At 38.1% G+C, this 23,017-nt stretch overlaps 1 protein-coding gene across 1 annotated transcript in view; it reads right to left on the bottom strand.

Moving 5' to 3' along the window:
* Nucleotides 1-482: 482 nt before the first annotated feature.
* Nucleotides 483-23,017, bottom strand: part of LOC115920244 (ranBP-type and C3HC4-type zinc finger-containing protein 1-like) — a 28,910-nt gene continuing 6,375 nt past the window's right edge. Inside the window, exons 5-14 of the mRNA XM_030975600.1 lie at nt 22,637-22,787; nt 21,178-21,271; nt 20,396-20,618; nt 17,564-17,784; nt 12,947-13,126; nt 8,480-8,640; nt 6,831-6,942; nt 5,948-6,226; nt 4,954-5,097; nt 483-1,833 (exon numbers count right to left, since the gene is read on the bottom strand). Coding sequence (XP_030831460.1) covers nt 1,753-1,833; nt 4,954-5,097; nt 5,948-6,226; nt 6,831-6,942; nt 8,480-8,640; nt 12,947-13,126; nt 17,564-17,784; nt 20,396-20,618; nt 21,178-21,271; nt 22,637-22,787 — 1,646 coding nt within the window. The 3' untranslated portion in view covers nt 483-1,752. The remainder of the gene's footprint in view (nt 1,834-4,953; nt 5,098-5,947; nt 6,227-6,830; nt 6,943-8,479; nt 8,641-12,946; nt 13,127-17,563; nt 17,785-20,395; nt 20,619-21,177; nt 21,272-22,636; nt 22,788-23,017) is intronic.

Here is a 23,017-nt window from a genome sequence, read left to right as displayed (position 1 = left end):
ATAATACGATTTCATATGATCATAAATATTTCAGCATTTCCATAAGCAAAAGTTCATTTAGGATTACTGAATATAAATATACTTAAACAGTAGGCTTACGGATGCAACATGTGAGAGAGGGGGAGGACCCGGCCCCCACTCAGTGTTATTTAGGGTACGTGTATGCATGTTCTCTCCCTTTGAAAGCACCCCCCCCCCCCCACTAAATCTGTGTGTGTAAAGTTAATACGGGCGATTTCTTGTGTATTATGAGCCAGACTTTGTTGCGTGAGAAGTACCCCTTTACCAGAGATTTTGGGAACATGAATGCGGTCCTTCCGTTCCCGGAGTGGGGGGGGGGGGGCCGAGGGGAGGGCCGAGGGGAGGATTGGGGAGTCCTGAAAAGGACTGTTGGTAATCATCTTTCTTGAGTGTGTGTAAATATGCTTCTACATTAACAAATGAATGAAAGGTGCGATCATCATTATAGGGGGGGGGGGGAGGATTGGGGAGCCCTGAAAAGACCTGTCAGTAATCATCTTTCTTGAGTGTGTGTAAATATACTTGTACATTAACAAATGAATGAAAGGTGCGATCATCATTATATCTTTACTATTAATTTTCATAATCTTGGCATAAATGGGTACTTGATATGCTTGAGCGCTATATTGCAGCTCGGCTACGACCAGGGTAATATGTGTAAAGCGCCATGAGCGTCAGAACCTGATGGATACTGGCGCTATATAAATAACCATATTATTTATTATTTTTATTATAAAAGAACAACATTCATGGATGCTCCTACCCAAACACTTCCACCATGTTTTTTTTAAATGCGTAAAATGAATTGCAACTGCGCACAAAAAGGACTCGCATGTATTCACTGAGCTCTGCGTTACAAGATTCAGAAAAGTGTAAAGCGTATTACACTTCACGTCATCATAAAAGAAGCGATTTTGCCAAACAAACCTTAATGTAACTAAATTCTTAACTTAAACCCTAAACCAAACACTCTACCTCACCCAAAACCTAACCCTATATCTAACCTACAACCCAATTGCAGACCGGCCTACCCCTATATCTATGATGAAATCTAACCAAGAGAAGCTGTTGTCTGAGCATATGTCAGAGCCCCATCATAATACAGTTTGCATCTATGCATGATTGTGCTGGCTTAGGAAATGTTTAATTGACCAGATAAGACAGAATAGCAGTTGACTTACGTGAAAATATATCGGAAATGGATACCAAACAAAAAATTGAACAAGTGTCTATTTGGATGTTCAATTCAATTCAAAGCTTTAAAAGCGATCAAGTCTAGCTCTCACCTATCTATCACCTATCTATTGTTGAAGATAGTGATTTGGCCTATATGAATTCACATTATTCAATATAACAATAATAATAATAATCTGGATTTATATAGTGCTTAATACAAAATACTGTCTCTAAGCGCTTTACAGATATCATTACCCAAGCCAGCAGATTCTTTCAAGCAGAATATGCAACATCTCCACTCCCTGTGGAGTATTCCTACCATATGGTCACTGTGAGGGCATATGGCAATTACTAACACAAAGGCTTTTGTCTTGAGGAGACTGTAACATGGGTCCATCTAAAAATGTGCATGATTCAACACCATCTTAAGATTATAGCTAACGTCTAGCAGTTAAAAAAAATAAAAATTTCAGATAATGTACATATCAATATTTAGGGTGATTTCAATTGTACAGGAATGTCCCTCAATCCGCTTTCTTGAATGTTAATACAGTATCAATGACAATTATGACAGTTAGGATGACATGGCTGCCCGCTGACACGGCAACGACATCCCCCTGTTATATCTCCAGTACCCTGTGAGGAAAAAAGGAAGAGGGGGGGGGGGGGGGAGAGAAAGAGACAAAGTTGATATCATGTTATGTTCTCCAATCAATATACATCATCAAGTTAATTTCCATATTCAACAGTCTTCTTTTTTTTCAAAGTGATACGTTTTGAGCATCAAATATTTGTAGCATTATAATCAGTGCATCATCAAGCACTATTTAAATTGTTATAAATGAAACAAAGATTCAAATATCCAACTGTATGAAAACCACCTTGAGTTCAAAATAGTCTAATAGAACCAGTTGGTACAATCAATTATCAGTGATTTAACAGAACACATATTGGCTTCAGGTCTTTCATGTCTCTTATCTTTGACCCTGGAAAGTGAGACTACCAAAATTTTCGCATCTTTTCTTAGTCTTGTGATCCTCGTTCTTGACTACACACCACTGGCGTACCTATAGGGGGGGGCAGGGGGGGCAGAGTGCCCCCCTGACGGGCTCCAGGGGAAAAAAAGAAAAAGGGGAAAGAAAAGAAAAGAAAGGAAAGGAAAGAAAAAGAAAAAAGGAAAAGGGAAGAAAAAAGGAAAAGGGAAAAAAAAAAGGAAAGAAAGAGAAAAAAGGAAAAAAAGGACAGAAAAAAGGAAGAAGAAGAGAAAAGGAAGAAAAAGGGAAAAGAAAAGGAAAGGAAAGGAATAAAAATGGGGATTTTTTTTTTTAAAAGACCATGGCCATACGCACCAGGGGGGAGGGGCAGTTGACCCCAGATATTTTGAAAACGTACAGTTTTTTCCTGAAAATGTAGTGTAGGCCTATACCAAATCCTTCAATTCTACTTTTGAAAATGCAAAAGTACCCTCATGACCAGTTCGGTCGCTCGAACTCCCTTCACTCCTTTTGCTTTTGAGATTCTTCGAAAACTTTTAACGCATCTTTCCCCCTCCCCCACCAGAAAAATATTCCGCATACGGCCCTGAAAAATTAAAATAGGAACATATAAGTGATATAACAAATTCGAAACTCTTCGCTGGCGCGAACTGCTTGCTAGCCTATTTTGTATTAAATGTTTTCACTTGCTCGTCCCCCTGAAAAAAGAAAAGGATTAGTATTGCCTAGAGTGCAATTGTGCCTGCCCCGACGGGCCCCGACCTGCAACCATGGCAACAATAACACACAATATATGTACCAAATGTTACTAAAAGAGACTAAGTCATTTTTCTCGCTCGCTACACTCGCTCGCGAATAAAATGAATAGACATTGCTTTGGAAACAATTGTGCCCACCCTTGACCTGCAACAATATCATTAAAAATGGAAGAGTTTTTTCGCCCTCTCGCCAAAGAGGAATTGAATCGCGCGATTGCGTCCATCCTGACCTGCACCAATAAAAACAAGTTTATTTATTAATTTCTATTTTTTTGCTTGCTCGCTATGCTCGCTCGCCAAAATGGAATTGACACCGCAAACGTGCCCGCCCCAACCTGCAACAACCAGTTAATAATTATGTTCCAAACGTTATTCAAAGAAGTTTTGGTGTGCTCGTGCTCGCCAAAACGGAATTAACATCACCTTAGACATGATTGTGTAAGCCCTGCCCTGCAACAAAAAAATCTGAAATTTATGAACCAATTATCATTACAAAAATTTTACTCGCTCGCTACGCTCGCTCGCCAAAATAGAAATAACACAGCTTTTAATAATCACGTCCCTGACATGGAACAATGAACCCAAGTTTATATACCATATTTTCCCTATAAAAGAGAAGTGATTTTTTTTGCTCTCTCGCTACGCTCGCTCGCCAAAATAGAAATAACACCGCTTTTAATAATCACGTCCCTGACATGGAACAATGAACCCAAGTTTTATGTACCATATTTTCCCTATAAAAGGAAGTGATTTTTTTTCGCTCGCTAGCTCGTGGAATTATGTGCCCACCACTAACCTGCTACAATATCATTAAAAAGAGAAATGTAGGGGGTTGCCTGCCCGCCAAAATGGGATTGACATTGCCTTAAACATGATTGTGCCCGCCCCCTACCTGCAACAATGAAACAAATTTTATATAGCAATTCATTGAGAGAAAGATGTATTTTCGCTCGCTAGCTAAAATGGGTATAAAATCACCCTAAACACAATATTGTTCCCGCGCCCTGCATGGGAAAATTGAACCAAGTTTAAGTGGCAATTCTTAAAAAAGAAGTGATTTTTTTTTCTTGCTCGCTACACTCGTTTGCAAAAAAATGATTTTAACGTCGCTAACAAGTGAATGTTCCCACCCCCAACTTGCAACAGTACCAGTTTATATACCAAACGTTACTTAAAGATTTTTTTTTGCTCGCTCGCTCGCCAGAAGTGAAAATTAGCATCGCCTTTTTTGTTTGTTTCGGTCGCTTGCCCCCCCTGACGGAGTACCCCAGGTACGCCACTGTTGCTACACACTGCCCAGTATTTAGAGAACCCTCTGGTCCCATCTACTACTTTCTGTGAAGTGACTCTACTTGGTACTGTCTATAGATTACCGAAGCTCTGACATCACAAAATTCTATTTTTAGAATTTCTCAATTTTTTTCTTTATTTTCCAAAAGAGCATCAAAAATAATGTCCGAATGTTGAAAACCAATTGAATATGGTTGTGAGCCAGAGCAATATAACACTGAGTTCCTACTATAGGACATCTATTTATTCAGATGGTCATATCTCAGCCACTACTTTACATATTCAATTGGTTTTCAACATTCAGACATCATTTTTGATGCTCTTTCAGAAAATGAAGAAAAAATTGAGAAATTCCAAAAATAGATTTTTGATGACGTCACACTAGACCATGGAACAGTCAAAACATTTCATTTTTGAAAACAGTCTTAATATTTCCAACTTGTTCATATTCATTGGTCCTTTGTTGATCTACGCTATCAACATATGAGTGGAATAGCTAGATCGAGGTACCGGCAGTTTTTAGGAATATTTAATAATGTGCTCTCAGTACGATTTTCAATTTCGTACCATCGTTTTTTATTATGTCAATCATATTGTAAACATTGCAATTCATTATTCGGACTGCAAGAATGCACTACAATCCTTCAATAAATCTCAGAGCGACTTCATGCTTTATTTCAAATCAGACATTTTCATTCCTTTCAATAACTTACCCCTTTTCCCCATCGAGCTTGCTTCGTTACCCAGCAGATCTCCATTTGGCAGACCGAACATTTTATCCAATCACAACCTCCTTTCTTCTGCACAATGATACTACAATTAGGGCACTTCATAGCCTCTCCGCTTCTCACCAATTCCTACGATAAGAATTAAAAAGAAAAAATGTTTTTAAAATTTGTAAAATAGGAATAAAAGGCACATTGCAAAGCAGGCAGAATTACTGTGATGCTCTTAGATAACAAATACCTTAATATTATTAGGGGGTAGGGGGTACCATCATTACCCTTTCTGGTATTTAATCTTGATTAATAAAAGTATATTTATAGCTGAATTGTGTATCGTGATCAAAAGTCTTAATATTTGTTTCCATTATCAGTCTATACTTTTGCTCTTGCTTTCTTTTATTATGTATTGCACTATTTCACTGTTCATTAAGTTGACTGCTGTTGCACATTGTATTTTAATTGTACTATGTAATACAGGGCTCTTATGCAAAGCAATGCTGTAGACACTACCCTGTATAAAGAACATAGGATAAATACATTAATAAATAAATTCATACCTGTTGAAAGAAAGTCATGGATGAATGGTGGGAGAAAATTAAAACAAATTTGAATACAGAAGGAGAAGGAGCAGCATGAAAAGGGAAAAGGTGAAGTGATAGAACGGGGGAGGGTGTATGAAATGAGGAGAGAAACAAAAAAAATTAAGAAAATAAAAGAAGGTTGCAAATAAAAGTGAAGAAAAAGAACTGACTACACCGCGGTTCAAGGATACACAGATTAAGAGCATCTTCATTTGCCACATTCGACCCAGGTGAGGTAAATGGGTACCTGGCAGAAATTAATTCCTTGAAACGCTGGAGTGCTGTAATGGCAGCTAGGCAAAGGCGGGGGTAATAATTAGTGCACCTCGGAATAGAATTTCAAGATAGAGGGCGCTATAGGAATGCCTATTATTCATTTTTATGGGAAAAGAATACATCACCTCCAGGGTTTCTTGCGTCTGCCTCGCCGACACATCATTCTGCGCCCTTGTTTTGAGATCCTCCTGGTATTGCTTACAGTCTATGCCTTCATGAATGGCTTTACATGTCAAACAGTTTATTCGTTTGCACAGAGGGCAGTTGAAGAAGTTGTTGTTGTCTTCGTAGAAGCAGAATCCCCTGCAGTCTGTTGTCTTGCAGTGGAAGCTGTTGGCCGCGCTGGACTCCGCCCGACGAAGACCGCGTTCCAGGTACTTCTGAAAGTTTTCTTCACTCAAGAGCTGTGACAACAGATGAAATCATTTCATTTGAGTGAACGATGTGCTATAATATCACATCATCCTGTTGACTAAAGGATTCTCTCATACCTAATGGCTCAATAACAGATACCATCTAGCTCCTAAAGGCAATGATTTAAAGGGAAAAGACTCTCTTTCCCACAAAATATATCAACAAACATTTTGCAAGGACCAGAAAGCTAAGTTAGATCAATTTCTTTTGTCCGTTTGTTCAGAGAAAGGTGAGAATGAAAATATTGTGTCATCACTTGATTGTGTTGGCAGTGAATGCCCTGTCTCTCAGTACTTTGCCAACAGATATAGCATTCAAAATTTGACATAGAGTGTGAACTTAGCCATATAAAAATACAGCAGCTTCAAACAACACTCACAAATCACTAAAGTGTACCATGTTTTTAACTGTATTACTGTACAGTGACTCACAGCACAATTGGATAGTTCCCATAATATTCTGTGTTCTGTACGTAGAGATTACAAGACTATAGTTTTCACTCTTGTGGGCTTAATATCCACCCTCTTCCAATTGTCATTTCAACAATTACAAATTGGTGGTCACACCGATCTGCAAGTACATGAAGATACTCACTGTTTTGATCTCCCTTTCAAGGACGTGCTGTGTGCAGGGGACGCCATCTTCCATCCCGGGGCACTTGACCAAGGCATCTGTTGACTGCATCACATGCTGGCTTACACATTCCCTGTTACAACAAAATATTGTTTGTGAGCAGCAGATTTTCGTAATCTATTTTTTTATTCCAAAGATTTACTTAATCACACCAGTACTGTATTTCCGTATGTCTTGTGATATAATTCGTATAAATTACTTAAAGAATATGTGGTAAAGAATTCGGTTTTACTGATTACTAGTGTGATAAACCTGACTTACATGCAACACGTATGAAAATATGCAAAAACCATGTTCCAATCATGATCCAGCCCTACCTGATTCCATCAATCACATCCACCAGGGGGGTGTTTCACAAAGATCCTAGGTCGAACTTAACTCTAAGTTGGACTTAAACATTATGGAGAGCCATTTGTAGCCTTAACCCTATGTTAACTGGGGGGGGGGTCAATTTGACCCCCCCCTGTAGAAATTTCGCGACTACTCCGAAACCGCGGCAGATATAAAATTTTCCTTTCATGACTTTTTACTTTCGAGTCTTACGCATCTTTTAAAATGATTTTTTTGAAAATCGGACCTACGGTTACAAGGTCACGTGACCTTTTGTCTTTGCATGTCAGCCCGAAAATCGCTCATTTTCGTGATTTGTGTACAAAACATATGTAAAAGTCATTTTTCCTAAAAATAGATAAAACATTGGTTATTCAGTCTTGTTTGAAGTTTAGATGTTTGTTTTGGGGTCAAAATAGTTGAATTGTAGTTATAAATGAAATAAAACAACAAAAACAATAAAATACATAAGTTAAAAAAACAATAAAATACATAAGAAATTATAAAAACAAGAGATAACATAAGGAATAACCTGGCTCTTCCAATTTTTTGTGTCGTATTATTATTCCAAATGGTCTAATAAATATATGTAGTGAAAAAGAATATGTAAACATGAATAATCTATGATTTATGGGCAGAAATGTGAATTTGATGACCTTATTTGCATAAATTACCATAAATATGCAAATGAGTGAATTTTTAAAAAATTTGAAATTACCATAGTATTCTATACACTTCACTTGACGTGTATGCAAATTTTCGCGGCGATCGGCGGTGAAACGGCCGAGATCTTAGGGGGGGGTCAAATTGACCCCCCCCCAGTAAAAACCTGGTCTGAAATAGCCCAGTTAAAATAGGGTTAAAATAAAGTATATTCAAAAGCAAATTTAAGTATTTAAGACTTTTTATAAATTCTACATCAAGAACATGAAATCTCCTTGATAATAGAAAATATGAGTGACTTAAATGAATCAACATTTTATGCCTTTTAAAATAACTTTTAAAAAATATTTTCAAACATGCTGATGGCTTCCATAATTGCTATGTCCAACTTAGAGATAAGTTCAACTTAGGATCTTTGTGGAACACCCCCTGGTTATACATTACAATAAACAAAGTCCTGATTCCTACAGACTAGCCTGAAAACTCTAATACCTGGCACAATTATGAAGACACTCTCAGAGCACTATACCTTCAGTGCAGGATCGCAGTCCGACGGGCATACAAAACAATCAAAGGATTCCCTGCAGAAACTCAATAGCCTCATGATGTTGTCTTACCTGCAGAATATGTGAAGGCATTCCCTTAGCACTACCCCATCTCCAGATTCATAGTCCACAAGGCATACAGGACAGTCAAAGGGTTCTCGATTCAGGACCAGGTCTTGATCGTCAATCCTTAAGAGATCCTGATAGTTCTGAATCACCAGCTCCCTCTCCTTCTGTGTGTAGTGATATATATTTTGACTTCCAATTGTAAGGATGCAATATAGCTACACGATAATGTAAGTAGTCTTTGAAGTGGGAATTAATGAACTTGAAACTTGAACATGCACTGCTCAATCAGCTGAACCCTAATGATAATGCTGTTCCTAGCTTCGCAGCAAATTTCCACTTCCATTTGTCATAACAAGAGCCCAATCTGTCGCCGTCTGATCAAATTTTTGTTGAAAACCAACTCGTATTCAGAAGCCTTTCAATTAACTTTAAATCTAAGCATATCAGGAGCTTTTGTAGCGCAGTAGAATATATACTGAATGTTGGATAGTTTCCGCGCTCTATAAAAATATATTATTATATTATTCGTGTGGGTCCATACTGTAGCTTTCTCAGGAGTTTGCCACCAATCTTCATCGTTTCTCTGCCTCATTGCACAAAATTAACTCTGATTATTTTTATAATACCTTTGTGAATCTGCTGGACCCTTATGAGTATGACTGTAATATTTCTGCCCATATATTTACCATCTGTCCCTTCATTCGAAAAGGGACTTAAAACATTTTTTTTTGTAATCCAGATTTTTAGGATTCTGTAAGTTTTCATTTTCATTTTGTGTAGAATTCTTCTTGTTGTAAGCGCTTTGGGCTGCTCTGGGAAAAGCACAGTATATAAATAATAATAATTGCATAAAAAGAACTCTGACAACTAAAGTCAAACCTGCTTTAGTGACCACCTGTCTACAAAGGGTAACCCGACACATGCTCCGGCGACGATTACTCCGGTGACAAATGCTCCGCAAAAAGCGACAATTGCTCCGCGACATTTGCTCCGACGTCAAATGCTCCGCCGACAGTTGCTCCGCCGACAATTGCTCCGCCGACAATTTCTCCGCCGACAATTGCTCCGCCGACATTTGCTCCACCGACATTTGCTCCGCCGACAATTGCTCCGCCGACAATTGCTCCTCCGACAATTGCTCCGCCGACATTTGCTCCGCCGACAATTGCTCCGCCGACAATTGCTCCGCCGACATTTGCTCCGCCGACATTTGACAATATTTCTTTCATGGGTTATTTTTTTGTTTTGTGTGATTTGTTTTGTTGCTGTAATATTCAGGGCCGTAGCCAGCGTTCTGAGAAGGGGGAGGGGGGGGGGGGGGGGAGGTGCTTTTTAATTCCACGATCAGATGACACTGATGGGAAAAAAGTGATAAACCTTTGCGAAAGAGCCAATCCCTTTTTGAGGGGGGAGCAGGTGCAGAAACTTTTAAATAACAGATAAACTGTGTTCAACCATTAATAGACCTTCTTTCAACAAATAGTGATTTTTCTTGGGCACTATATCATTTAAGGTTATATTTATTCCCTTTTCATTAAACGATGGTATACAGCGAGAGAGAGAGAGAGAGAGAGAGAGAGAGAGAGAGAGAGAGAGCGCTAAAAATGTAGACTCATGAATAATACTGAATAGCATCTTCCTGCTAATGATTTCCTTCCTTGATTAAATGGGCACGTTTATACCATAAACTGAACAGCGAACGTTCAACCCATGAATTATTGTCAACAATAATGAGTATCCAACAGAGTTTTCTTGCTGCAGGACGGGTCGGGCACATTAAGGCGATGTCAATTTTATTTTTTAGCGAGTTAGCGTAGCATGTGAGCGAGTTCTTTTGCACTTCTCTTTTGATAATAATTATAGGCATATTTGTTTACATAAGCAACTGTGTCGTCTTGTCCCTCGAAAGAGAGGGCACAAACACATTTAAAGGTACTATGTCCCATTTGCAGGCCAAAAAAATGAAAAGGTTAAATTCCAACGGCATTTGAAAGTAAATACTAATTTAGAACTTCCCTACAAAAAAAAAGGGGGGGGGGGGCTTGAAAATGTCTTAAAGTGGGAAAATAACGACTATTAGTCGTCGAATCGACTTAAGGGCTATAGAGCCAGTAAGTAATAGTCTGATTTTTAGACCATTGTACCGAATGGTCTTATGTTTTATGCCGCGCAAAGATTCAATCAGTTTAATTTTGGCTCTTACAAGAAGTGGGTTATTGATGTAGACAAATGCTCATGTACCCTTTACAGCTCATTTTATGTATGTTATTATACCAAAGAAGAAAAAAAAAGCCAGTCTGTCCCTCAATAGTGTCTAATCCAGGCCTTCTCAACTAGTTTATTAGAAGTGCCAAAACAAAAAATTATTGAGGTTGAAGTGCCAACCTATATGTTTGGTGATTGTATTGCGAGGGAGCGTAGCGACCGAGCCGATCCGGATGGGGCTTTCAGGGGGCGAAGCCCCCGGAAGGGCTTTTTTAAGGCCCAGATGTGGCATTTTTAACACCTTTTTATTCAATAAAATATCAATCATAATTTCATATTGAAGTGAAATAATTAGTACAATTCCTGGGTAAAATCTACACTGGAAGTAAATTTATATGTAGTTATCTTGATGCAATAAACACGGAAAATGTTAAAATCAAGTGAAAATCAAACAAACAAAATGGCTTGCTAACATTTTGGGGTCAACTTCGACCGCGACTTATTGATTTTGCTGAGTTTTTAATTTTTTTCTTTCTTTAATTTTTAACTTTTAATTTTTATTTATTTTTTATATTTTTTTGGAACAGCCGTGCGCCAATCCGACTGACCGCAAGCGCCACAAGTGGCGCGCGCGCCGCCAGTTGAGAAGGCCTGGTCTAATCAGTGAAGCCTAGCAAATAAACAGGTTTCCTTCATAATTTGAATATTAGGACACTGCTAACGTTTAACTTTCACAGATACATGCATGACATATTTATAATTCCTGCAAATGTCTACATATCTTGATGTTGGCTGCAAAAGGGAAATAGTATCTTTAATGGGATGTGTTTTTTTTTATTTATTTTTTTTATTTGTTAATTTGGCAAACAAGGACGGTGAACATCATAGGTTATAATCTTGAGTATAATTTTTCTACATTACGTCCCTTAATTTGAATCAAATGGGCAAGTATTATTTCCGGATTTATTGTTTATTCCTTGTTGGCGAGCGAGCTAGTTAACGAATGGTCGAAATTCTTTGGCTTGCCATTTCAAAGCATCTGCGTGACCAGCATTGCTTGTTAATCACTGATGTACAAAATGTATTACTAACATTATAAAGTGTAGCGAGCAAGCGAATTTTCATCCTTTTCATATAATAACTGAAATCCATCTGCCTTAATCACTAATGATTATTTCACGAGCATGTAGTATATTTCATACTCCATTTTATTTCTAGTTTTTCTCCGACGTGTCCCGACGTAGCGCCGGCAAGATTTACCGTCATTAATCTTCCTATATTCTATTTTGTGTCCGTTTTTCCTTGTCTTCAGCCTTTTCTTGTCTCTTTTCTTGACCTTTTCTTTTCCATGTTTTCTTGTCCTTTTATTTTCTTTTCTTTTCCTTTCTTCCTATCTTTTCTTTTCCTTTCTTCCTATCTTTTCTTTTCCTTTCTTCCTATCTTTTCTTTTCCTTTCTTCCTATCTTTTTTCCCCTGCAAAATGGAGCATTTGTCTTCAACGGGGTACTTTGGGGGCGGAGCAAATGTCGGCGGAGCAATTGTCGGCGGAGCAAATGTCAGCGGAGCAATTGTCGGCGGAGCAAATGTCGGCGGAGCAATTGTCGGCGGAGCAAATGTCAGCGGAGCAATTGTCGGCGGAGCAATTGTCGGCGGAGCAAATTTCGGCGGAGCAAATGTCGGCGGAGCAATTGTCGGCGGAGCAACTGTCGGCGGAGCAACTGTCGGCGGAGCAAATGTCGCGGAGCAAATGTCGCGGAGCAATTGTCGCTTTTTGCGGAGCATTTTTCGGCGGAGCAATCGTCGGCAGAGCATGTGTCATGGAACCCTACAAAGACCTTCTTGTTTCCCTTGAAAATGGTTTCTCATTGAAACATGTACTAAAGGAATCTGTCTACAAAGACCACTTGCTGTGTTCCCCTTGGGCGGTCGCTATAATCAGGTTTGACTGTACAAAGCACTTGACCTTTTGGCTCTGTCACCTTCTTGATTAAAGGACTCTTTACAAATATGACCTGGCATTAAACCTTCCCTCTTGTCTCCTCAATACCAACAATAGTTCTTCTTTCAACAAAATCATTTGCAAAATTTGGTATAACTTGACCTCTCCACCTGAGATCTTTCTTTCTAGACATGGTGGAAAATATCCAAACTTTGAATTCTCCTTTATAAATCTTAAACAAGCAATTCTAAGACTCCAAAATATGTGTTCAGACTTTTGGACCCTAGATGCACAGATTACATCAAATGAAATGTTAGACTGCTCACCTCTAAAAAAGCCTGCTCCTTCTCTTCCGATTCTTTCTGAAAGGCCCTCTCCGACGGGTCTATTGAGTAGGAGCCCTCTGTAGGAACCGAGTATGCTTCGGGTCTTGCAGTGGTGCAAGCCTGGCATCCCGGTATGAGAGGGGGGTTGACCAGGGTGCAGGCTGTACACACCCATCCAACCTAAGCAAAAAAATAGCACAGGAGATGGTTTGAAGAAATACTTTAATGCTAACGAAATGTCATTTACCTAAATAAGGCATTGAATACTAGTCACATACCACTGGTAATGATAATGACAATGACAACAATAAAATTGGACTATGAAGACACAACAACAACGAATACCATTGTGAGACAGATTTCATTGTTATGGATATTGGCTATATGTGACTAGCCCTTAATTTGTCTAAGATTCTTTGACTGAAGCATTAACATAATTGTAACTCTTGTTTTTTTAATGTTACACTGTAATGTGATTGTAGTGTAAAACAATATGATTATTTATTTATTTTTCTGCAAAAAAAAATGTAACGCATATTCTGTATTTAAAATCTTTGTGTTTTCTGACCTATAAAACTGATCAAGATTTTAAAAAATTGTAACTCCTAACCATCATCATGGAAACACTTATAAAGATTCAAATATTCAAATCCCTATCACCAATCATTCAAGGAGAAACAAGTCAACGCAAAGCGTAGCATCCCCTCGCAGGGTACAAGTGGCCTATATATGTCAGAACAAGTTACCTCCATTGAACTATACTATTATATTAGTATATATATATATTAGTGAACTTAGGCTGTCTTTTGATACCATGAACCTTCATATCAAATTTCATTAAAATCCGTCAAACAATACTAAAGTTATGGATCGGAAACCAGATTCGCATATTTAATGAGCTATGACCTTTGACATATATACTCCAAAATTGAACTTAAGCTGTATTTTGATACCATGAACCTTCATATCAAATTTCATTAAAATCCGTCAAGCAATACTAAAGTTATGGATCGGAAACCAGATTCACATATTTGATGAGCTATGACCTTTGACCTACATACTCCAAAATTGAACTTAGGCTGTCTTTTGATACCATGAACCTTCATATCAAATTTCATTAAAATCCGTCAAACAATACTAAAGTTATGGACCGGAAACCAGATTCGCATATTTAATGAGCTATGACCTTTGACCTACATACTCCGAAATTCAACTTAGGCTGTGTTTTGATACCATGAACCTTCATATCAAATTTCATTAAAATCCGTCAAAATAATGCTAAAGTTATGGATCGGAAACCAGATTCACATATTTAATGAGCTATGACCTTTGACCTACATACTCCGAAATTGAACTTAGGCTGTGTTTTGATACCATGAACCTTCATATCAAATTTCATTAAAATCCGTCAAACAATACTAAAGTTATGGATCGGAAACCAGATTCGCATATTTAATGAGCTATGACCTTTGACCTACATACTCCGAAATTGAAATTACGCTGTGTTTTGATACCATGAACATTCATATAAAATTTTATTAAAATCAGTCAAACATTACTAAAGTTATCGATCGGAAACCAGATTCGCATATTTAATGAGCTATGACCTTTAACCTTTGACCTACGTACTCCAAAATCGAACCTAGCCTGTATTTTGATATCATGTACCTTCCCATAGGAAAGTGAAAAGTATGCCGCAGACCTGCCGCAGACCTGCCGCAGATCTGCCGCAGACCTGCCGCAGACTTTTAGTCTGCGGCAAAGAGTATGCCGAAGTATGCGGCAGAAGGAAATTTTGCTGCAGACTTGCCGCATACCAGTATGCCACAGGAACAGTCTGCGGCAGATCTGCGGCAGGATGAAATTTTGCTGCAGACTTGCCGCATACTAGTATGCCACAGGAACAGTCTGCGGCAGATCTGCGGCAGGATGAAACTTTGCTCCAGACTTGCCGCATACTAGTATGCCACAGGAACAGTCTGCGGCAGATCTGCCGCAGGATGAAACTTTGCTCCAGACTTGCCGCATACCAGTATGCCACAGGAACAGTCTGCGGCAGATCTGCGGCAGGGCGAAACTTTGCTCCAGACTTGCCGCATACCAGTACGCCATAGGAACAGTCTGCGGCAAGTCTGCCACAGGAAATCCCATTAAAGTCTAATAGGGCCAATTGAAACCAATCATCTCATGCATATTCATTATTACTTTACACGTGTGACAGAAAAATACATTTATCATGATTTGTTAAGCAAATTAAGACAATGCACATCATTTTTGTGATTTCTATTTTCCTTTTGCCATTATTAACCAATAGATTATTTTGTCTGATCATGTTACAATTACATTCACGTTTAAGCAATAGATATATTGATTACTAACCAAGAAACAATATACATATTTAGTATATATATGTGTACGAGCCTGTGTCACTTTAAATGTTACTCTTGAATACACTTCAAATGATCAATGTGATGAAGTTAATACAATTGAGAATAGAATATACCTAATTGGTAATATCGATATATATTGGTATTACCTAATTGGTAATATCGATATTGCCAATATCGATTACAAAATATCAATCAGTTTATCACTGGTTCTTCTACATGCATACTTTATTGCCAGGTACTGGATATGAAAGAGTATGCGGCAGGTCTGCAGCAGGTCTATATGTGATATGAATATTCATGACGAAGAGTCTGCGGCAGGTCTGCAGCAAGTCTGCGGCAGACCTGCCGCAGACTCTTCATCATACTGAAAGAGTATGCGGCAAGTCTGCAGCAAGTCTGCGGCAGACCTGCCACAGACTCTTCATCATACTGAATGAGTATGCGGCAAGTCTGCAGCAAGTCTGCGGCAGACCTGCCGCAGACTCTTCATCATACTGAAAGAGTATGCGGCAGGTCTGCAGCAAGTCTGCGGCAGACCTGCCGCAGACTCTTCATCATACTGAAAGAGTATGCGGCAAGTCTGCGGCAAGTCTGCGGCAAAACTAATTTGCATGTGAAAAAGATGACTGTCTGCGGCAGGTCTGCTGCAGATCTGCGGCAAGTCTGCCGCAGGAGTATGCGGCAGGCTCATTTCTTTCCTATGGGTTTATATCAAATTTCATTAAAATCCGTCAAACATTACTGAAGTTATCGGTTGGAAACCAAATTTGTGACGGACGGTCGCACAGACGGACGGAAGGAAGGAAGGACGGACGGCAGCGTTTTTATATCCCCTCCGACTTCGTCAGCAAGGGGATAATAATTCTTCTGGCCATGTAACCCTTGACCTCATGCCATTGACTCTACATGAATTTTGAAAAAGTTGATACAGTATACAAATAACGCACGGCCCAGAGTGCAATAGCGGTGAATGCAGTACGCGCGAGGTTTCTTTAGATTGGTGCCGCTCTGTGCAACGAGCCGCTTGCGGCGAGTTGACAGTGCGAACCATCTGAAGAAACCGAGCGAACACTGCATTTACGTTTCGCACAACAGGGTCAAGTGCGTTATTTGTTTTATAAAATAGCGACACAAACAGCAACAAACAAAAGTTTATATCTTAAGTATACGAGAGTTCGATCTAGATCTAGAGTTATGTTGGTTCTACTAGATCTAGTAGTAGATTCTACTAGACTAAAATGAGGGTCTAAAAGTAAAACCTTGCAGGCTTACCGAAAAGTCCACGGGATTCATTGTTTGATTAAAAATAAAATGCATAGGGTGTCTAGAGACGAGTCTACATCAGACAGCTGAAATTCTTGGCTTCATTATAAAATCCGAAAGTCAAAACGGGTCTAAATCCAAGGCAAAAGTAAAATAAAAATTTGCTTTCTAATAATATCCCGCTTCTAGCTAGAGCTAAGCTAGCTACGCGTACGCTGCGCTGGGGATCATGGTGGAGCGTACAATATTAGCTACGCGTAGCTACAGCCTACAATGCACTCGAGGGAGCGTACTAGTACTACGCGTACGCGTGCGCTCTGGATCTCCATGGTCACGTACGCGCCGTGCAATATAACTTTTTGTTGCGCTTTTTCTGCACTCATTTCTACAAAAGCGTGCTTGCATCAAAAATTTGTCAATGTCATGTGACGCGTATTGACCAATCACGATGCTTAAAATACTAGAGCCATTTTATAATTATTCATAAAGCCATAGACTGTTCACTTATTTACCATTTTTTCTCATCTCATAATTTACCCTGTTGTGAATAGGTAATGCTTGTCAGATTATAGAGAATTCCCATCCGATATGAAGCCGGAATAACGCCTAAACCTCTCAACACTGCACCTTGTTCCCATTCATTTAGCATTAACCTTAGGCTTTAAAAAAAAAAAAGTTGTATTGCCCTTTGCGACCGACCCCAAAATCTTGAAATATACGGTTGGCTTTTTAAAAAAGTTTATATTTTTTAACCATTTTTTAGAGAAAAAAAATATGAAAGCATTCAAACTGAGAAATATCAGCACAAAAGGGAGATTTAAAAAAAAAAAGGATTTCCGACCGACCCATGTTTTGGCACCTAAAGGGCAATACAACATCTTTTGCCTTTAGGCCTTACTGTAAAGGCTTGCAATTTGTATCCCACTATTGTGTGTGACTATGACACTTCCCAAACTCAACTCACCTCCATTGCCGTTGGTTTCTTCTTCACCTCAGGCACTCTTTCAACCTGTGGAGACCTTGGACCTGAAGACCACCTATCCGAGGAACTGCTTGTCGATGGTGCAAGTCTTTGTATCGAGTCTACTTCATGCAGTGGGGGAGATGTAACTCTGCTATGTGAGGTCCGCAAGGTACCGCGACCTTCTGTGAAGTTGTTGGAGGTCCTTTGTAGGGTTTGGGGTTCTAAAAAAAAAAAATCGCAAGAAATTCCTTCATTACATTTCATCAAAAAAAAAAGTCAGTAATTTTTTTTTGCCTTACATAACCTTTCTTATTAAAAAACATTAGAGGCATTTTATCATTCAAGTTTCTGATTTTCTTCTGTGTTCATAATTATAGGTACTTTTTCAAGCCGTCACTTTTAACATCTCACTTTTTTCCACCGACCTGTTCACAGTTCGGTCCACTCATTAAAGAGGTTTATCTTGACCGATGGTTTACAGCTTCATAAGGCCAAAAAAAAACTAGATGGAATTCGACTGCGCGCAGTCGAAAATGATGCCTCCGTCATAGAGCAATTTTACAAACCGAAACGGAAGAAATTTTTCAAATTCAAGTTCAATTGTAATCCATTAACATGTTCTCAGAATATCGTGATTACAAGCAATTTCTCATAAACATATATGACCCTTTGATCTTTGACCTCATGACCCTAAAATCTACTCAGTTCATTGGCTCTGCAAGATTTCCTGAGTTAAATAGTAATCCATCTGTCAGTTCTAATGAGAATGCGTCCACAAGCTATTTTTGCATACATAATGAGCCCATGACCTTTGATCTTATGAACCATTCATTGGCTCTGCAAGATACATAAATGATCTAAGTTTGGCAGGAATCCATCAATCTGTTCTAATGATAATACGATCACAAGCTATTTTTGCATACATAATGAGCCGCATGACCTTGACCTTTACCTCATGACCCCAAAATCTAATCAGTTCATCAGCTCTGCAAGTAACATACATGACCAAAGTTTGGCAGGAATCCATCAATCGGTTGTTCAGATAATGCGATCACGAGCTGTTTTTGCATACATAATGTGCGCTGTGACCTTTGACCTCGTGACCCCAAAATCTAATCAGTTCATTGGCTTTGCAAGATACATACATGACCAAAGTTTGGCAGGAATCCATCAATCGGTTCTTCAGATAACGCGATCACAAGCTGTTTTTGCATACATAATGAGCCCTGTGACCTTTGACCTTTGACCTCGTGACCCCAAAATCTAATCAGTTCATCAGCTCTGCAAGATACATACATGACCAAAGTTTGGCAGGAATCCATCAATCGGTTGTTCAGATAACGCGATCACAAGCTGTTTTTGCATACATAATGAGCCCTGTGACCTTTGACCTTTGACCTACGTGCTCCAAAATGTAATCAGATTGTTTTCCTATAGTGATACACACTATCACTAAGTTTGAAGTTTAAATCTCCAGTGGTTCTTGAGATATCATGATAACAATCTCAATGTATGGAATTTCATAAGTTGACCTCTGTGACCCTTGACCTTTGACATACGTGCTCCAAAATCTAATCAGATCGTCTTCCTATGGTGATACATACTATCCTTAAGTTTTAAGTTTAAATCTCAAATGGTTCTTGAGATATCGCGCTAACAAACTCAATACAAGGAATTTCATAAGTTGACCTCTGTGACCTGTGACCTTTGACCTACGTACTCCAAAATCTAATCAGATCGTCTTCCTATGGTGATAAATACTATTCCCGAGTCTTAAGTTTAAATCTTAAATGGTTCTTGAGATATTGTGATAACGGTCAAACGGGACGGACGGACGGACGTACGGACAACCCGAAAACATGATGCCTCCGGCACCACCTTCGGTGGCGGAGGCATAAAAATCGTTTGGTTGTCCTCGACCGCCCGCTCGTCATTTTCGGGCCGCTCGTATTTTTTTTTTTTTTTTTTTAATTTTTTTTTTTTTTTTGGGGGGGGGGGGGGGGAGCAATCTTAAATGCCAAACATACCATTTTATGCATTTGCAAGGATCAAAATGCGTCCCGTTGCCAGTTTGGTCTTTTCAGTACGCAATTAGGTATTTATTAAACCTGCCATTTTTATTTTTCTATGTCAAAATGCTGTTCATTCAAATCAGGGTCTGAGCATTCTTAAACTCATTTTAAAGCCCATCTGTACTAGTTTACAGGAAAGATTAGACCACCCTGCAAGGTCACTGCACAGGTGGTTATCTCATCAAATCAACTCTCAGTTAATATAAGTTAAAGAGGATAATGGGGGACCAATGGTCACCGATTAGGCATTGTTTGCTACATAGAGGGCGCAAGTAGCTATAAGTAGTACAATGGAGATTTAAAAGGTGCTGTATTTCAAAGCCCAAAATACTTTCTGTGTTGGTCTTGATATTCATTTTACATTAAACTAGTCTTTTACCATATTAAATTGTTTTATAGACTTTGTTTGTTTAAATGCTTGACAATCCCAATGATTTTTTTTTTTTTTTTATGGAAAAAAAATTATTAAAAAAAGACACAACAAAAATGAAGTTAAAAATTTTTTTTTAAAATCCGCCCGCCCACCCCTACTCCAGAATAGCAATCAAGGACAACCAAACAATTTTTTTGGGGGGCCTAAGCATACTAAATGCAAGTCCTAATGTCCAACATTCTGGCAATGATTCTTGTGTATACTTATATATGCTAATTCAACTTAAATCTGCATCTATTAAAAGCAAATTATTTTTGGAGTGGATTTAGCTTTTAAGCAAAAGTATCATTCAGTAGTAGATTACCTTTTGTCCTATTTAGTTCTGGCCTACGGTATGTCTTGGATGTTTTCGCTCCTCAGAAATAGCATGCTTCTCAATCTCTAGCGCATGCTTTGTAGTGTTGACCTTTAAAGCCGAGGTCAAATATAGGTAAAGGGTTGCACCAGAAGACGAGATTCCATTGGTTGCTAGTGTCTCGGTGTCTTTAGCGATGCGGCCCCCAATAAGCCAATTCTGGACTGGCGTTGGAAGAGCGTATGTGAGACAAGTCTGTAAGTAATCAGTAGAAATAATTCTGCAAATTGAAATTCAAGGATATTATATGTAACTTAAACATTGTGTATGACCTTCAGCTAAATTTTTCTATGATAAAAACCCCAAAATAATAGGAAAAGAAAATGTTCTAATGAAAATATGCTTCTATTTCTAATACTACTTCTTACATTACGTTCTCCCAAACCCTCAACCATCCCCACCCCCCCCCCCTCAACCAAAGAGACTTTAAGAAGTTTTTGCAGAAAAAAAAATAGATGTAATGTACACATAGTATTAGTTTTTTCAGTTCAGTTTGTTTTATTATCATATCGTAGCTTCAGCTGAATTACATGACAATATAAAGCATAAGTGAGAAACTTGAAACAGACCGTGACAACTTGGAACTATCTTTTTCTCACACATACAAAATAACTGATAAAGGTGATGGCCAAAGATATTAACTTGCCAAAGTGGGTTATTCTTGTTGGTTTTGAATGTCCATGAAAACAAATTCTGGCTACACTTGTAAACTCAGTGAAGTAATTACTTTCTTCCCTGTTTTTATTTCACTCACCATTTTCTTCAGACCAGCTATCGTTATATTCGATGGCACTGACATTCTTAATTTTAATTTCGATGAATCTTTGTCTTCAACTTGAACATGGATCCTGCAAATGAGAAGGGAAATCATCTTTTTCATGAACGTGAATTCCAAGGTAATATGAAAGATGAAATCACCATTTAAAATGTCATTAGTTTGCAAGCATTTCTCAATATTGTCAGGCTTTAAAAAGAATTATATTGCCCTTTGTGACCTACTTGGTTGGCTTTTTACTAAATGTTTTTTTAAAACCATTTTTTAAGAAAGAAAACAAGTTTAATGAATCAAAATATATGTACGGTGTAAAAGCATTAAAAACTGAAAAATATCAGCCCAAAGAGGAAAAAAAATCAACACCAAAAAAAAAAAAAAAAAGAAGAAAAAAATCGACCGACCGTCCGACCCAGGTGTTGGTAGGCACCTAAAGGGCAATACAACATCTTTTTTGTGAGGCCTCATCAAAGGTACATATATGTCAAAGGATAGAAATTGTTTCAAATCCTTTTAAAGGTAAAGACCAGTATTGGAAATGCCCCAATTTCAAAAAATGAAATGGAAGCTCTCATTACCAATCATGTGAAAGAAATTGTTTTGACTAATACATGATGATAAAAAATTTGCCGGGAAACCGCCTACTAATTCATATATTTGGTAAATTTGTTTCTCTCATGGTCTGTGAGAGATATAGGGTAGTCCCATATACATCTTTCTGTGTATAGTGCTTGTAACTTTACGAAGAATGGGCCAAATTTCTTATCATTTTGATGATTCCAGAACCTTGCAGATGCTAGATGCTAGATGATCAACCTTTTCTGATCGATTCCACAACGTTTCTTTCACAATGCAATCGCATGACCATAACTGGTCTTTACCTTTAAGTTTGATGATAATTTTTTAGTGAAATATCAATTCACATCAGTTTACTTAGTCATTCATTGATGTCTTGAACTTATCATTGTCTATAGACTCATAATTCACAACCATCCACATTATCCAGTAATAAAAATATATATCTTATGAAGACAATAACAACTCTGAAAGAGATGCTTAGTGTAAAATAACCATGTGAGAATTAAATTTCATTATCAGGTAGCTATAACAGTATTCCAAATGATTGGGGTTAGATCTTCTAACATTTATCATTTTTGCAATATCAAATAATGGGAACTAATCTACAAACGGATATTTTCACTAAAAACTTGATAATTTCCATGAAGAAAAATTTGACATTCAAGTCCAGCTATCGTTACATTGGATGGCACCAACATTCTTAATTTTAATTTCGATGAATCTCCATCAATGTAAGCTTTAAAAAAACATCAGAAAAATATTGGAAATATGGAGGACCATTCAAAGAAGATCGAAGATGGGGAAAACAAATGAAGATAAGAAAAGATAAGAAAAGATATAAGAAACTAGTAGGGGCACTAACGATATTTCACTGCTTGAAGAAACGGTAGTACCAGCTGTTTCAACCAAGATACTGAGCTTTGGTTGGTGATTAGCGAGGTTCCCAGCCCAGATCTCAGCGTTCTTCACATCACCAGCCTGTATTGATGACTTTAAAAGTTCTACCATTGTTTCTGTTGATGGAAGAATATGATACATGAATTTAGAATGGCACAAGGTCAATTTACATTGTCTTTTGTGGGCAGTGAATTTTGGAATAGACCTATTAATGTCAGATTAACACGGTATATTTCGGAATTCTGTTACAAGTCATTTGTTGAAAAAAAATCATGAATGAAATATCTAGTTAAATAGTCTGCATATATACACAAATTATATTGTACATTATCAGTTTGTATATTGT

This window comes from Strongylocentrotus purpuratus, unplaced genomic scaffold (assembly GCF_000002235.5).
Source record: "Strongylocentrotus purpuratus isolate Spur 01 unplaced genomic scaffold, Spur_5.0 spur5_scaffold_8, whole genome shotgun sequence".
NCBI lineage: Eukaryota > Metazoa > Echinodermata > Echinoidea > Camarodonta > Strongylocentrotidae > Strongylocentrotus > Strongylocentrotus purpuratus.
This window is presented reverse-complemented; position numbering and strand designations above follow the sequence as displayed.